General features: G+C 40.5%; 1 protein-coding gene across 1 annotated transcript in view; it reads left to right on the top strand.

Moving 5' to 3' along the window:
* Positions 1 to 15,551, top strand: part of Sppl2a (signal peptide peptidase like 2A) — a 40,947-nt gene extending 25,396 nt beyond the window's left edge. Inside the window, exons 14-15 of the mRNA XM_042687527.1 lie at positions 2,042 to 2,202; positions 14,224 to 15,551. Coding sequence (XP_042543461.1) covers positions 2,042 to 2,202; positions 14,224 to 14,298 — 236 coding nt within the window. The 3' untranslated portion in view covers positions 14,299 to 15,551. The remainder of the gene's footprint in view (positions 1 to 2,041; positions 2,203 to 14,223) is intronic.
* The last annotated feature ends 2,184 nt before the right edge of the window (positions 15,552 to 17,735 follow it).

Raw genomic sequence — 17,735 nt, 5'->3', positions numbered from 1 at the left:
TGTTAGTTTGAATGTGTTGTCTAAAGGAAGTGATGAGGTCTTTAAGGTTGTTGGATTGTAATTATTCATCATAAATTAATTTCACATTTTTACATCAGAAGGGAATAATTTAACAATCTTTTAGAGGTTTAAAAGGGAAATTAGGGAGCTGAATTCCAGTGGCTCATGCCCATAACCCTAACTGCTCTGGAGGCTGAGATCTAAAGATCATGGTTTGAAGCCAGCCTAGGCAAGAAAGTCTATGAAACTTTTCTCTCCAATTAACAGAGAGAGACAGAGACAGAGAGACAAACAGCTCAAGCTTGAAATGGAGCTGTGGCTCAAGTGATAGTACATCAGTCTTAAATCTCCAAGGCCAGCTTAAGAACATCATTAAAAAAAAAAAAACTAAGTGTGAAATAAAAGATTAAGTTCTCCATATGATATATGTTAAATATTTGGCATATAAGTAGTCAGTAAATGGTATCTTACTTGATTTTTTACAATAGCTATGTTTTTATATAAATGAATTTATGACACAATAACATCTTACCTAGGAAGAGAGAAATTGAGCCTGATGCTGGTGGCTCATGCCTGTAATCCTAGCTACTCAGGAGGCTGAGATCTGAGGATCACGGTTCAAAGTTCAAAGCCAGCCCGGGCAGGAAAGTTCATGAGACTCTTATCTCCAATAAACCACAAGAAAACCGGAAGTGGCGCTGTGACTCAAGCAGTAGAATGCTCGCCTTGGGCTGAAGAGCGCAGGGACAGTGCCCAAGCCCAGAGTTCAAGCCCTACGGCTGACAAAAAAAAAAAAAAGCGAGAGATTGTTGTCACCTAAACCTCTACTATTGAAAACAGAGTTAATAACAGAAAGTAATCAAAAAATACTCTACTAATTCTGTATATCTCAAGTGAATACCTGAAAATTTGTACACTAACGCTCTGTATGTATAGGTAAATGCCTGCATGGGAAGCCACTTTTTATATATTCTAGCAAGTCCCCAATGGAGTTAACTCCTCACATCAGAAATGTATATTAGGACCAGACACAGTAGATAAAGCCTGTAATCCAGGTTACATGGGAGGCAAAGATCAGGGGATCCTAGGCATAAAGTTCTCAACCTTGGTGGAACACTTTAATATCCCTAATAGTAACAGGTAATTGATAACTTAAAAAAATTACTTGTGGGCAGGAACAGGAGGGGGGAAAAGCAAAAGAAGGGGTGACATTATCCAAAAAGGAAATATACTCATTACCAGGCACTGGTGGCTCACGCCCGTAATCCTAGCTACTCTGGAGGCTGAAATTTGAAGATTGTGGTTCAAAGCCAAGCTGGGCAGGAAAGCCTGTGAGACTCTTATCTCCAGTTAACCACCAGGAAACCAGAAGTAGCACTGTGGCTTAAAGTGGTAGAGCACTAGCTTTGAGCAAAATGAACTCAGGGACAGTATCCAAGCCCAAGTTCAAACCACCCACCCCAAAAATGTACTCATTACCGACTTATGAAATGGTAGCCCCTCTGTACTAATAATAATAGAAATATACATATTTCTATTATTATTTCTATATATATATTTCTAATAGATAGATAGATTGGTTGTGAGACTTGAACTCTAGGCCTGGGCACTGTCCCTGAGCTCCTTTGCTCAAGGCTAACACTCTCCTACTTTGAGCTACAGCACCAGTTCTGGTTTTCTGGTGATTAATTGGAGATAAGAGTCTTACAGACTTTCCTGCCTGGGCTGGCTTTGAACTGAGATCCTCAGAATTCAGTCTCCTGAGTAGCTAGGATTACAGGCACGAGCCACCACCACCTGGTTTGATAGAATTATATTTTAAAAATTATCTCTTAGGTAATTATTAGGTTGAAAGTTTCCAAATTTTTCAGAAGTTCATAGAATATAGTTCTATTTACTGTCTAGAAAAGCAATGAAATTATGACATGAATTCTTATGGCAAAAGGGTTATGGGAAACACTTGAAACCAGTAGGTGATGGGGGAGGGCAGATCCACTCTGTAGCATGCAGCAGTGACTGACACCTGGTGCTCTTCCTGCAGCCTATGCCATTGGCATGATACTTACGTTTGTTGTTCTGGTGCTGATGAACAAGGGGCAGCCTGCCCTCCTCTACTTGGTACCTTGCACACTTATTACTGCCTCCATTGTTGCTTGGAGACGTAAGGAAATGAAAAAGTTCTGGAAAGGTAGCAACTATCAGGTATGTGCTTGCACTTCATAATTCATGAGTTGGGCTGGAAAGAGTCTATATGTATAATATAGTAATATACCAAAAAACTTCCTGTAAGTCTGACTTTTTCACTACTATCCTCTTATTCAGTGTGCCCTCACTTTGGGCTGCAGTCTATAAATAGAATCTAGTGCCAAAAGCTTGCTAAGTGGAGCTAGCGCACAGTGGAGGGGAAGGGGACATGGGGAAAACATTTCAACACGTGTTTCTCAAATCCTCATAAAAGTAAATTTCATGACACTTTTTCAAATAAATACTGAGGCTGACATTTTATGCTAACAGTCCTAAGGATTCGAAAATACATACATTTTCTCCGACATTCCAATGTTACTTGAATGGGCGCTCATTTCAGATTTAAATGGGTCAAAATTGGCCTTTCTTTAAGACTTTCTTTAAAACAAGGAAAGCATTCATTCAGAACCTGACTTGGTTTGTTTTTTTTGTTTTTTGTTTTTTGGTCGGTCTTGGGGCTTGAACTCTGGGCTTGGGTGCTATCCCTGTGCTCTTCAGCTCAAGGCGAGCGCTCACCTCTTGAGTCACAGTGCCACTTCTGGTTTTTCTAGTGGCTTATTGGAGATAAGAGTCTCAGGGACTTTCCTGCCGGGCTGGCTTTGAACCGCAATCCTCAGATCTCAGCCTCATGAGTAGCTAGGATTACAGGCATGAGCCACTGGTGCCCGACTTAGAACCTGGCTTGTTTTAATTCTTGCTTCACAGAGGTCTGTGAATCACTTCGTTCTTTTCCTAAGTGTTCTTGGTATTCCCATAAAAGCTACTTGCATTGCAACCAGGAGGGTTGGAAACCTGTGTCTGCTGAGATCAGGACCATGGCATCCACCCCCTTTGTACAGGGACTTGGTTGGGTATTATCTCTGCTTTGCCCAGTGACAGCAAATTACCCTGCCTCACTCTCGCTCACATGTGCATGTCAGTGCTCACAGAGAGAGGCACTGCCAGTGGGTGGTTGCAAATCTATTGCTAGAAAAACTGTTCACGTCCATCTTGAGGTTGGTCGGAACTGACTTTATTATTATTTATCAAGAATTGGTGGTTAATGTATTACATTACAACCTACTATTGGAAAAAAGCATTGATTCAAGTTTCTTTCTGATAAGTCTTGTAATTTCTTTAAGATTTGGATAAAATAACAATACCTACTTTACCTATCTTATGATGCTGTTGCCTCAACTTCTCTTAATAAGTGGAGAATTTGTTTATTGCCACAAAGCCCTTGAGAGAACTAGTAATAGAGCTTTTAACTTTACCACAGAAGTGACATCCACAGAAATTGGGGGGGGGTTCTGTTTTGTTTTGTTTAGTTTGGTTAGTCGTGGGGCCTGAACTCTGGGCCTGGGCCCTGTCCCTCAGCTCTTCAGCTCAAGGCTAGCGCTCTACCATTTGAGCCACAGCACCACTTCTGGTTTTTCCCGTTTATGTGGTGCTGAGGAATCAAACCCAGGGCCTCATGCATGTGAGGCAAGCACTCTACCACTGAGCCACCTTCCCAGCCCTGTTTTTTTTTTGTTGTTTTGTTTTGTTTTTTGCTTTTGGTACTGAGGATCAAACCCAAGGCCTCCCACATGCTAGTGCAGTTGTTGTTTTTTTTTTGTCATTCGTGGGGCTTGAACTCTGGGCCTGGGTGCTGTCACTCAGCTCTTCAGCTCAAGGCGAGCACTCTACTGCTTGAGCCACAGTGCCACTTCCAGTTTTCTAGTGGTTTATTGGAGATAAGAGTCTGTTGGCCTTTCCTGCCTGGGCTGGCTTTGAACTGTGATCCTCAGATCTCAGCCTCCTGAGTAGCTAGGATTACAGGCATGAGTCACCAGCATCCAGCCAAGTACAGACTTTTAAAATAGGTTATACACGCTAGTGTCACCATTTAAATGTTATATCCCCAAATGGATCTTCATTTTAATAATTTTTCCTCCAGTATGGCTTTTGGACTTGGCTTTGCACTTTTTAGATAATCACCCTGTATCAATCTAGCCACTCTGTCAACTCCTTTTGGGTTGGATATTTTCTAAATAGGATTGTTTTATGCCTGGACCATCTAGGACTGTAGTCCTCCTATTTGTACTTTCCTACATTGCTGAGGTGACAGGTATGTGACGTGGTACCTAGCCATTGGTTAAAATGGAGTCTCATGAACTTTTTTTTTTAAGCCTGAGGTACTCTTAATGTGAGATCTCCCAATCTCTGCCTCCCAAGTAGCTAGGATTACAATTACTGTACAATTACTGTACCTGACTTTTTTTTTTTTAACTTTAATTTTTTTGTACTAAGGCTGAGGGATGTATTTGTATCCCTAATGAGCAGATGCTTTGTCTACGTTTCATTCTTAAAAGTTATGATCTTAACAAATCATTCGGCTTCGCAGCAGCTACCTATGAAAGGAAAACTTGCAGCAGCTGGACACAAAGCAGAGGCAGGACACAAAACTCCAGAGGCAGGTTTGGGGACTTTCAGCACATACTGAAGTAGCGAGGCACTGATCCTGGCAACATTTATTTAAAAGTATCGGAACTCTTCGTTGCTTTGCTTGTAAACCTGTCACTTTTGCAGTGTAGTATCATAAGCGCATTACATAAAGACACTCAGAACATGGAGTCTGTTGCCAGACTGCTAATTCTGATTGTGATCCTCACAGCTGTGTGGCCTTGGGCAAGTTACTTAGCTTCTCGGTATCCCGGTTTCCTCCAATAAAATGGGATAACTAACCTACCTCAGAAAATGGCTAATTTTGTTGTCAACAATTAAATATGGTACCATATACATACTGGTTAGAAAAGTGCCTTCCACATTTTATCCTCAGCACTGTATTTGCTATCATTTTTGTAAGAGGTGGGATTTTTGTTTGTTGTCGTTTGCTGGTTTGGTTGTCACTTTCAAGTTCTTTAGATGTTCATTTTCCTGGTTTGGATTTTAAAAAATTGCAAATTTTGAATTTTGGTAAAAATCTGGTACACTTATTTGAATATTTACCTTAATTAATTTCTGAAAGGACAAATGCAGAGATGTAGTCTCTTTGTTTAGGCTATTTGTTTAGACCCAACCACTTCTTCCATTGTGTACCAAACTGTAAATATAAAATGGGAAAGCTGTTGAAATTGTAGATGACTTAGTTGTAGAATACTAAAAATTATCGAGTCTCTTTTGACAGAAGACTAACATTTTTGAAAGCTATCTAAGTAATGTCTTCGCAAAAAGTAATATCTTCCCTTGCCATGTAGAAAAGAAAATTTCTCATTGGTTAGGACCAGCTTTGTGTGTCCAAGTTCATTGAGCTTGAATGTGACCATTTGTAAGGACAGTATATTAATGGTCTTCAACATCACTTCTGGTAAATTAATAAATCCTTAAGGACTCTGTCTCCTCAGCCATAAATTGTGGTTGGCTCAGTAGGCAAGTCGGAGAACAAGGAATCATAGTGATGGGTTAGCCCAAGGCTCTCAGTAAGTGAGGCGGTAGATGTTCAAATCAGATAAACAAGGCAGAGTCTTTTAAAGTGAAATAAAGAACTGCAAGCCTGGTTGAGCAGTGGGAGCTTGGTGAGGTCCCAGCGTGGGCCCCAGCTACATCAGCTCTGGCTCCTAGGCTCAGCGTAATCAACTCCCTCCTCACCCCCAACCTCCACTTCTCCAAAGCTTTGTTCATCTCTGTTTCTAGAGTATCTCATATTTCTCCCAACTAAAACCTGCCATCTGCAGACAGATGTCCATGAATTAAAAAAGACTAAGTCATCTATTTGAGGTCAGGGTCACCTTTCCCTCTATTTTTAAGACTTTGTACTTGATATACATAACCTCCCTGCAGTGTAGGTATATCTCTTGTCTCTTCACTATGTTGTGAGTGCCTCTGGCGAAGACCATACAGTGCTTCTAACAGTATTTTACATACCAGCAATGCTCAGGTAAAAAAGCAACGATAGGGGCTGGGAAGGTGGCTCAGTGGTAGAGTGCTTGCCTCACATGCATGAGGCCCTGGGTTCGATTCTTTAGCATCACATAAACAGAAAAAGCTGGAAGTGGCGCTGTGGCTCAAGTGGTAGGGCTCTAGCCTTGAGCTGAAGAGCTGAGGGACAGTGCTCGAGCCCAGAGTTCAGAGTTCAAGCTCCATGACCAAAAAAAAAAAAAAAAAGCAAGTATAGCCAGGTGTTGATGGCTCACGCCTGTTATCTTAGCTACTTAGATTGCTAAGATCTGAGGATAGTGGTTCAAAGCCAGCTCCAGTAGGAAAGTCTGTGAGACTCTTATCTCCAATTAATCACTGAAAAAGCCTGTAGCAGTGCTGTGGCTCAAGTGGTCAAATGCTAGCCTTGAGCCAAAAGAGCTCAGGGACACTGCCCAGACCCAGAGTTCAAGGCCCAGGACAGGCAAAAAAAAGAAAAAAGAAAAAAGGGAAGTGGCGCTGTGGCTCAAGCACAGGGACAGATAACAAGTCCAGAGTTCAAGCCCCACAACCGACCAAAAAAAAAAAAAGTATACAGTAAAAGTATGGGAAATATAAAAAGAAAGAAAGAAAAAAGAAAAAAAAGGCAGGTATAATGTTTAATCCTTAATCTGTTGCCCTTTTGTCTGTTTGGTATATGTGTGTATGAACTTCCTGGTTGTGTTTCAGCCTTCTGCTTACTAAGCGGGTTCTTTGCCACTTGTGCCACATACCCCATTTCTTTTGCTTTTAGTTTGCTTCTCAAATAGGGTCTTTTGCTAACTTTGCTTGGATCACATACATCATTCCCTTTCCCTCCAACTCCTGAGTAGCTGAATTTGCAGGAATGAGCCACCTTACGCATGGTTTGTTCTTGAGATAGAGTGTCCCTGACTTTTGCTCTGTCTGGCCTTGAACCTTGATCCTCTTGTTTCTGCCTCTAAAGTAACTTGGATTACAGATGTGCCTCACTATGCCCAATATTACATACAATTTTTAATGACGTACTTTTAGAACATTAGACTAATATCTTTACATACTAATATCTTTACATATTAATATCTTTACATACTATCATTTTTTGTAAGTACCAAAAATTTTGCTCCTGTTTTGAACTAACCAAACACAAAATTAGGAACATAAAATCAAGTTAAAAATCTAAGGTGACTAGCAAATGTGCTTGTGCTATTAATCATGTGATCATTCTAACACCAAATAATTGAGTTGAATGCAAGGATAGTGGTTATGTCTTGAGCATCCCTAATCTAAAAATACAAATCCCAAATGCCTAAAACTGAGGCTTTTGGGGTATCAACAGTCCACAACTAGAAAATTCCATAGCTGACTTCATGTGCTGAAATCTCCTAAAAAGACTGTGTAAAATGACCCCCATGGCTCTGTGCATATGAAACAAATGAACTGTGTATGGGGCTCGCATCCATCTCTAAGGTACGTCATTGTGTGTATGTAGGCAAATATGCCATCCCTCTCCCTCAAAATATCAATATCTTGAGCATTTCCTATAAGAAGTACTCAACCTATAGTTAAAAAAAAGCAGGACTTTCCACTGCAGGGCGAGCATCTGCTCACCCCACCCCCATCCATTCATTGCCCTATTTCCAGGACTGAACCAGGGCCTTGTGTGACTACAGCTGCATCCCAATCCTGGAGAGATTTAAAGTTTCTCTAAAACTCAGGTTGTCCTGACAGTCCTTCTTCCTCCCTTCTTTCCCTTAATCTTTCCCCCCTCCCTTTTTCCTTCTTTTCCTCTCTTCCTTCCCTCCCTCCCTTCTTCCCTCCCTCCCTCCCTTTGTCCCTCCTTCCCTTCCTCACTCCCTTTCTTCATTTATTTATTTATTTATTTTGTTGTGAAAATACTGTACAGAGGGGTTACAATTACATGGGCAAGATAATGAGTACATTTCTTATCAAGCATTATAGCCTCCTCCTTAGTTTCCCCTTCCCATCCCTTCCCATCCTCCCCCAGCCTACCCCCCAATCCTCCCCACCCCTTTCTTCTTTTCTTCCGGTCTTGGAGATTGAATCCAGGGCTTCAAATCTGCTAGGCAAGCACTCTACCACTTGAGCTTCACCCGGAGCCATTTTGTTTTTATTTGTTTTTATTTTTATTTTGTTCTTATTTTCCACTACCTTTTACCCAATCTGTCCTCAAACTCAAAATCCCCCAGCTTCCACCTCCAAAAGGGATAGAATTTAAGAAGTGTGCATCATCTACCCATCTTATCCTATTTGCAACAGACAAATTTACCTCTTTTGTTGCTTTAAGGTAGAGATTTCATAAGAAATAGTTTAGTATTTAACTTGGAATCTTTCAGCTTTTTCTGTGAATTTCTGTGATAAAAAAGAAGCAGCATTTCTTGAACAAAAAAAGGAGCTCAGAGACAGTGCCCAGGCAAAAAAAAAAAGAAAAGAAAAAAGAAAAAGAAGCAGCATTTCTATATCATTTTACTAAAATAATACTAACTTGGGAATCTTTTTGTTGTTGTTGTTATTGTTGTTGTTATCAGTTCTCAGCCTTGAACTCATGGCCTGGACACTGTCTCTGAGCTCCTTTTGCTCAAGGCTAACACTCTACCACTTGAGCCACAGCGCCACTTCAGTTTTTTGGGTTTTTTTTGCCGGTCATGGGCCTGAACTCTGGGCCTGGGCACTGTCCCTCAGCTCTTCAGCTCAAGTCTAGCGCTCTACCACTGGAGCCACAGCGCCACTTCTGGCTTTTTCTGCTTATGTGGTGCTGAGGAATCGAACCCAGGGCCTCATGCATGCGAGGCAAGCGCTCTACCCCTGAACCACCTTCCCAGCCCAGACACTTCAGCTTTTTTTGCTTATGTGGTACTGCAAAACCAAATCCAGGGCTTCATGCATGCTAGGCAAGCACTCTACCATTAAGCCACATTCCCAACCCTAATTTGGAAATCTTAATTAAAATTTACTTTCTATAACCTAACGGTAGTTATGCAGTATTTGTGTTGTTGTTGTTGGTCATGGGGCCTGAACTCTGGGCCTGGGCACTGTCCCTCAGCTCTTCAGCTCAAGGCTAGCGCTCTACCACTTGAGCCACAGCGCTACTTCTGCCCTTTTCTGCTTATATGGTGCTGAGGAATCGAACCCAGGGCCTCATGCATGCAAGGCAAGCACTCTTATCACTGAGCCACCTTTCTAGCTCCTTGGCAGTATTTCTTCAGAAGCTACAGTCTTTGTTTGATTTTACTTGAAGTCTAAGTTCTAATTAGTGTAGAGTAAATAAAGAACCAGGCATGGTAGCTCAAGCTTATAATCCTAGCTATTGAGAGGCAGAGATTTGGGGATTGCAGCTGAAGACCAGCTTGCCATAAAAGTTCTCCTGCTTCTATCTCACCCAATGGCTGGGCCTAGTGGTGGACACCTGTTACCTCAGCTGCAAAGGAAGCACTCTGGCTGGGCACAGTAGTGCACACCAGTGATACATGGAAGCACAACTGAGAGGACCACAGTACAGGCTGACCTAGGCATAAAGTAAAACCCTCCCTCAAAACTAACCAAGACAAAAAGTCACTAAAGATGTGGTTCAAGTGGTAAAGGGTCCACCTAGCATGCATAGAGTCCTAAATTCAATCCCTAGTTCCACCAGCACCACCCCCAGTGATGATGATGATCATCATCATCAAAATTACTTTGAACTATGGAACCAGAGGGCTAGGAAGGTGGCTCAGTGGTAGAGCGCTTGCCTTGCATGCCTGAGGCCCTGGGTTCGATTCCTCAGCACCACATAAGCAAAAAGAAAAAAAGCCGGAAGTGGCGCTGTGCCTCAAGTGGTAGAGCACTAGCCTTGAGCTGAAGAGCTGAGGGACAGCACCCAGGCCCAGAGTTCAGGCCCATGACCGGACCCAAAAAAAAAAAAAAAAAAGAAATATGGAACCAGAGAAATTGCTTTAACGGATCTTTTCGTTTGTATTGCTGATCAGTGTAATACTCTGGTTTCTCTTCACATCGCGTAAAACCTCTTTTATTAAATCAGTGGAGTCAGATTTATTTATTCAGCCTTGCAGTGGGCTGTTTTGCTGTAGGTGGATAGTAAGTTTTCAGCGTTGGTGTCTAACCGACAGTGGCCCTTGTTAAATGTCACTAGTACTTCTAATTATTTTTAGAAGTCACAAGACATAACTGACAAGTCAGAACTCAGAGCCACTAAAATGACTCTGCTTGAGGATCAGCAATTTCATTTACCTACTTTAATGAGTGTTGCAGTAGACTCTTCTTTCTGGCGATGGGTTCAATTCTCAATAAGCAGAGCTATTGGGAAAAGGCCAGACTAACTGATCTAATTTCAGAGGACATCTGACCTCTGGCCTCTTTTCCTTTCCAGAATGAAATTCCTTATTTACAAATATTATCAAAATGTATACCAGTTTTACCAGTGATTTTATGAATGATATTTATTTGCTGCCCAGGCAGGAAAGTCCTTGAAACTCTTTTTTTTTTTTTTTGGTCCTGTCATGGGGCCTGAACTCTGGGCCTGGGCGGTGTCCCTCAGCTCTTCAGCTCAAGGCTAGCACTCTACCACTTGAGCCACAGCGCCACTTCCGGCTTTTTTCTTTTTGCTTATGTGGTGCTGAGGAATCGAACCCAGGGCCTCAGGCATGCAAGGCAAGCACTCTACCACTGAGCCACCTTCCCAGCCCCCAGTCCTTGAAACTCTTATCTCCAATAAACCACCAGAAAACCGCTGCAGCTCAAGTGGTAGAGCACTAGCCTTGAGCTTAAGAGCTGAGGGACAGCGCCCAGGCCCAGAGTTCAAGCCCTACGACCGACAAAAAAAAAAAAAAAAAAAAAAAAAAAACACTTAAAAGACAACAAAGTTTACTCTTTATGTCTTTTAAGTTATTTTTATTGAAAAATGAAGAAAAGGGACTGGGAAGGTGGCTCAGTGGTAGAGTGCTTGCCTTGCATGCATGAGGCCCTGGGTTCGATTCCTCAGCACCACATAAACAGAAAAAGCCAGAAGTGGCGCTGTGGCTCAAGAGGTAGAGCTCTTGTCTTGAGCTGAAGAGCTGAGGGACAGCGCCTAGGCCCAGAGTTCAGGACCACGACCAGCCAAAAAAAAAAAAAGAAGAAGAAGAAAAGTAAATGGGAAATAGAGATGATGATTGTATTTTAACAAGTGAACTTTGAGAATGTTTTAGGGGAACTGAGGGTGCTGTTGCATGCCTGTAATCCCAGCTACCTGGGAAGCGAAGATGGGAAAATCAAAATTGGAGGCCAGCCTGGGCAAAAAGTTAACAAGAGCCTGATCTCAACAAACAAGCCAGATCTGTAATTGCAGCTGAAAGTTAGGAAGCTTAGGGAGGAGGGTTGCAGTTAAAAGCCACCCTCAACAAAACTCAAGACCCTATCAAAAAAGGGTGGGGAGGGTTGTGGCTGAAGTGATGGAGGGCTGGACTAGCAAGCACGAGGTTCTGAGTTCAAATCTTTATATCACCAGCAAAAAAGGATGTTTAATAATATACTTCCACATTTAGAAAGTAGATTACAGTGCCAGTGAGTTACCTGGGAATTGGGAAAGCACAAGCACGTATTTCTTCAGGGCTGGCTGCCAATCTTAGCCAGTCATAGGAAGAAAGAGGATTTCTCCCACCACCTGTTCTCCAAGACTGCCACCCCTAGAGCTTGAAAACTGTCCAAAGAAAGGGGCCTAAATCTGTCTTACATGCTTCTCCTGATGGTTCAGCAGCTTCATCTTACCTTTCTTGTAATTCAGTGCTTAGTAATGGCTACCTGTATTGATTTAGCATTTACTAATTATTTTTAAGACACACACAGTCTGAACATATGTAAGGGAATCTCAGTCTCTTAAGATTTTTTAATCCTATACCTTTATCTTTGTAGTACTGGGGATCAAAGCTAGAGCATCATCTAGGTACATGCCTATAATCCTAGCTACTCAAGGAAGCTGATATCTGAGGGTCATTATTCAAAGCCAGCCCAGGCAGAAAATTTTGAGACCCTATCTCCAATTAACCAGCAAAAAACTGGACTGGATGCATGGTATAAGTGTTAGAACACCAGCCATAGTCCTTGAGTTCAAGCCCCAGGTACTGGTGGAAAAGGGAAAAGCAGCAGGCACTGTATCACTGAGCTCTGTCCCCAGCCCAATTTGTTCTTTTGTCCTAGAATGGCCATGAACATGAACTCCTTACTCTAGGAGTTCTTTGGCAAATATAGGCCACAAAATTGACTGGAACTTGGGGAGCATTCAGCAAGTTTGAGCTTTGTTATAAGCTGTTTCCGTGGGTTGAGACAGTTGTCAGCTGCAAGCTTCTGTTTGTATACATTCTTGCCTGGCAAATCCAATAATCCCATTTGGAGTGAACTTATTTATGAAATTAGAGACATTCTTCTGGTCAGTCTTCTTATTTCCTATTTTTAACAAAGAAGAGAAGAAGTACATCCTAATACTGAAATTTAATCATTAATCTTAAAGTCTTTGACAATCACTATACAAAGACACTAAATACTTTTTTTCTATTTTTAAGTAATTTTATCTGAAGAGTGATAAAAATACTGAAAGTATTGAAGCAGATTTTTTTCTCTTCTTTCCAAAAATGAAAAGATTTTTTTTAATGGGAATAAAGGCAGAACAGAAGTAACCATGTGAAAACAGTTCTCTGGTGGTGTCTTTTAAATAGCCTATAGGAAATATATTCTTGATTTTTGTTTTCAGGTATCATTTGACTTCAAGTCAGTTTTTTGTTTGTTTGTTTGTGTTTTTTTGTTTTTTTTGGACGTGGGGCTTGAACTCTGGGCCTGGGCACTGTCCCTCAGCTCTTCAGCTTAAGGCAAATGCTCTACCACTTGAGCCACAGCACACTTCTGGTTTTCTGATGGTTTATTGGAGATAAGAGTCTCATGGGCTTTCCTGCCTGGGCTGACTTTGAACCATCATCCTCAGATCTCAGCCTCCTGAGTAGCTAGGACTAAGGTGTGAGTCACTGGTGCGTGGCTTTGGGAATGTGGCTTAGTGGTAGAGTGCTTACCTAGCAGGAATGAAGCCCTGGGTTTGAAAATATAAACAGAAAAAGGCAGAAGTGGCACTGTGGCCCAAGTGGTAGAGCACTAGCCTTGGGCAAAAGAAGCTCAGGGAGGGCTGGGATGTAGCTCAGTGGCAAAGCGCTTGCCTAGCAAGTGCAACGTCCTGGGTTCGATTCCCAGTACCAAAAAAGAAAAGACAAAAAAAAAAAGAAGCTCAGGGACAGTGCCTAGGCCCTGAGTTTAAGCCCCAGGACTGGGAGTGGGGGTGTGGGGGAAACCTGGGGATATAGCTCAATGAACCAGTATGTTCCTACTATGTGCAAGACCCTGAGTGTAAACCCCACCATAGAAAAAAAATACCTTTTTTCCATTTAAATTTATTTATTTATTTGTTGTTATTCTATTGTTAAGATGTTGTACGGAGGGGTTACAGTTACATGAGTAAGGCAGTGAACACATTACTTGTCGATCATTGTTACTTCGTCCCTTCCTTGTTCTTGTCCACTATCCCTTCCCTCCCTCCAAAAATACATTTTATAGAAATACTTCTCATATAATGTTTCCAAATGATCATGTATCATCCTTACATGGTCTTAAGGTTAGTTGAAGGTGTCGGTAAGGCAACACTGCCCCAGAGCCAGCAGGCATTCTCACAATGATCTCTAAAGCCACTTAAAGCATACACAAGTGGACATTGCCTAGAATGTCCTGGAATGTCAGTTACCTGTTTTCTTTTTGTGGTGAAGTTTTCACTGCCATGCTGGGCAGCGTGCACATTGGGAAATGGAGACGGGATCCAGAGAAAGCAAGTTGGCCCTGAATCACGTGATTAGTCTTCCTGAAAGTTCAGTGTCACCCCTGATATCTCTTTTAGCGTGCAGATATTGACCAGACCCCAGTATTCTAAAAGAAATGCTCAGTTCCATGTCTTCAAGTTTCTGGGTCCTTTTAAAAACTAGGAATGCTTTTGCTAAATTAATGAATGTTGGAGGGAAAAAACATTGTCATTTTCTGATTTCTTTTGTTTATGTCTAGGTAATGGCCCATCTGGACACTTCAACAAATGAAGAAAACCCAGTGACCACTGATGAACAGATTGTCCAACAGTAATATTACATGGACATGCAATAATGTGTTATTGATTTTCTACCAATAGAGTTTGACTTTTTAAATCAATTTTTGAATTGACAATCTGAAAGCATTTTCAGTGACGTTTGCAAATATATATTTTTATGAGTTGGTACTGAAAATTACATCATAAAGGATGAAAATGCATTTGCTTTTAATTATGTCAAAATTGTGCCTTCACATTAAATAAAAGCATATGGTCTATGTGCTTTCCAAGACCCATTATATAAGTATATTTTTCTAAAAACAATGCCTTGCCCCTACTCCATCCTTTCCATACTGTACTATGTTTCTTTCAACTCTAATGATGGATCACAGTATGATGGCAAAGTGAGCAGAAGAACAAATGTTTTATTAAGGAATTATGTAGATTTTATCTTCTCTATAGAAATAAATATTTAAGACCATGCATAAAGGCCATTCAGCTGTGAAAATCTGGTCCTCATATCCTGAAAAGGTTAGAAATATATAATTCAAGAATAAATATAAACACAATTTTGTAGTGTAAATTTTGAAAATGTATAACCATTTAAAAAATTGACAGCTCAAATTACTTTAGACTGCATATATAGCTATATATATCAGATTATCTTTTCAGATACAGAGAAACATAATATATAGAACTATCCATTAAAAGGATATAAATATGGCATCTAGATTTTTTGTAAGTGCAGCTTAACTTTTGAGTTTCACTTTGATCTTTGAAATTTGGTTCTATGGATGGTAATTTGTGATCTTTAAAAACTTTTCTTATCCAGTCCTATGTATTAGCATATATAGCTCATTGTTCACATGCAATGCCCACCAACAGTCGTCCTTGGCTGTTTTCTCCTGATTTCCCTATCTTTCTCCCTAGTAACTGCTGTTAAGCTCAGAGCAGGCTGGTTTATTATTTTCTGTTCAAAGTATAAATGTGCTTTTTAACCCATCTATAAAATGAACAGGTTAGATCAGTTAATCACTAATTAGCTGGTAACTTTGAACTTGAAATTTTCTTTTTTTCTCTTTATTTTTTGCAAAATAGGTGTGCGCTTGAATGTTTTCTGGGAGGCAGATCGAATTATCTTTACATTTTCGTTTTCTCTAAGAGGTTCCCAAAATACTAATGATTGCAAAAGAAGTAAGATTTGTCATTTCTGTATAAATACTGTACAAAATATGTGAACATATCTAGTCTTTTATTCTAATGCCAAATGAATTTATTAAATGATAAAAACAGTGCCTTTTAAAATGGATCAGACCTTTGATGTTTGAACTAAACTTAATATTACATGCTTTGTTTAATTGTTAACTTGCTGAGTAAATCACAAATAGAGAAGTTTCATGGACAGTCAGCCTTTCTTTCTACTTTTGTTTATGGCCAATGACTTACCCGACAATTAAGAGTTAATCTTCATTTTCTCTTCCTTATATCAAGTTTTGAATTTTTTCCAAGGAACCTAATTTATTTGGCAGTCTCTAATAGAACAGATTAAATGCCATTTTAAAACTCCAACTATTTATAATGTCAATACAATGCTTGTTACAGTATAGCTTTCTTAGTAAAATTATCTGCAGTCACATCCTGGCCTTACCATATTTAAAAGCCTCAACTACATCTTATGAAGAATGTTAGAACTATTGTGTTTTCTTAAGGAACTACATTGAGATGAATTTTCAGAATAATTTGGTTTCTCTAATTAGTGCCTAATATTTTAACTTCTGAATCTAGAATTTTTTTCACCAGAAAAACATCAACTAGTGAATCTAAAAATCAGAAATTAGAATTACTTGAAACAAATTCTGCTTTATCCAGCCATTAGTTATCAAGGAAGTCTTTTTTTTTTTTTTTGGTTGGTCATGGGCCTTGAACTCTGGGCCTGAGTGCTGTCCCTCAGCTCTTCAGCTCAAGGCTAGCACTCTATCACTTGACCTACAGCGCCACTTCTGGTTTTCTGGTGGTTTATTGGAGATAAGAGTTTCATAGACTTTCCTTCCTGGGCTGGCTTTAAAGCGGAATCCTCAGATCTCAGCCTCCTGAGTATCTAGGATTATAGGCATGAGCCACCGGCGCCTCACAGTAAAATCTTACTCTAGTTAGCTAAAGATTTTTCTATTTAATCAAGGCTTGTTTTGTTGTGTTTTATTTTGGGGGGCTGAGGATCAAGAACAAGACTTTATGCATGGTAAGCAAGAACTCTATTACCAAGCTACCCTCCCCCCCCCCAAACAATCAAAATGATTTTCAGTAGAAATAAGAACTAGAAAGTAAAATTCCTATAGTCCATCATCAATGTTGTACTTGAATCTAAGCAGCCCAGTTTAAAATAGTTATTTGGAGAAGTTAAAATACAAATATTTTAGGAAGTCAAAATGAATTAACAAGAGATCTGAAGATTTGGTTATAAAAAGCTCTATCATTTCTTCCTCTCTGGATCTTTTGCCACCAAGAACTTTTAAGAGAAAGAGAATCTGTTTGTTTTTTTCCCCAAAGCATGACTTAAAAAATATGATAGGTTGTATTTATTAATACTTAATGCTAAAATTACTAGAAAGTTCTTATGAACATTTTTGCGGCTGAACAAATAGAAATTGCTGAGTATCACAGATTGTAATGTAGAGCCAGGCATTGGTGGCCCACACTTCCAATCCTAGCTTCTCAAGAGGCTGAGATCTGAGTACCTTGGGTCAAAGCTGGCTCAGACAAATTTGGAAGACTCATTTTCCCCATTAACCAGGAAAAAGATGGAACAAAAGGCTGTAATTCATAGGGTACCACCAAGGGAGAACATAGCACCCCAAGTCTAAGTCCTAGTACCAGCAAAAACCATTGCAGTGTAGATTATTTCTTGTTTAGTTCAGCAAAAACAAGTATGAATTTTGTGAGAAAGGACCTTGATATCCTAATGTGCTATCATTAAGCTGGAAGCTTGTTTCAGATGACAGTTAGTTGTTAGTTGAGTGCAATTCATCACCCAATTTATGTTACTATTTTGGGAATCTCAGGAGGTCTTGGTCTGGAGAAGAAAGACTTCAAGGATGGAAGTAGGGGAAATTTAGGAGAACAGGTTACATTTATTAGAGTGAAACAAAAGAGAACTCTTCCAGATGTGCATAGCTTGTGAGAAAGCAGCTGCCTGAATGGCTGGTCTGTGAGGCTTCCAGCTAACCCCAGGGCCTAGCTGACAGCCTTACCACCACTAGCTTGCCCCACGGCAAGTCAGAAGGAAAATGGCCAGTGACCCCTGCAAGCCAGGAGCAGGAGAAGTTGGGGTCCACCACACAGTTTATTGAGGAGTCCTGTCCTGAGTGCTCTTAAGTCTTCTTGCAGGTGCCAGATACCGATTTTCAAGTCCAAAGAGTAAGTTGCTAGATAGGTGCCATAAATGTCCACCTGGGCACTGTGACTTGGTTCTTCACGGAGGTGTCCACAGTGTTCA

This window comes from Dipodomys spectabilis, unplaced genomic scaffold (genome assembly GCF_019054845.1).
Source record: "Dipodomys spectabilis isolate Male_0828 unplaced genomic scaffold, ASM1905484v1 ptg000108l, whole genome shotgun sequence".
In the NCBI taxonomy this organism is placed as follows: domain Eukaryota; kingdom Metazoa; phylum Chordata; class Mammalia; order Rodentia; family Heteromyidae; genus Dipodomys; species Dipodomys spectabilis.
Note: the sequence above shows the minus strand (reverse complement) of the source record. Positions and strands in the feature narration are given on the sequence as shown.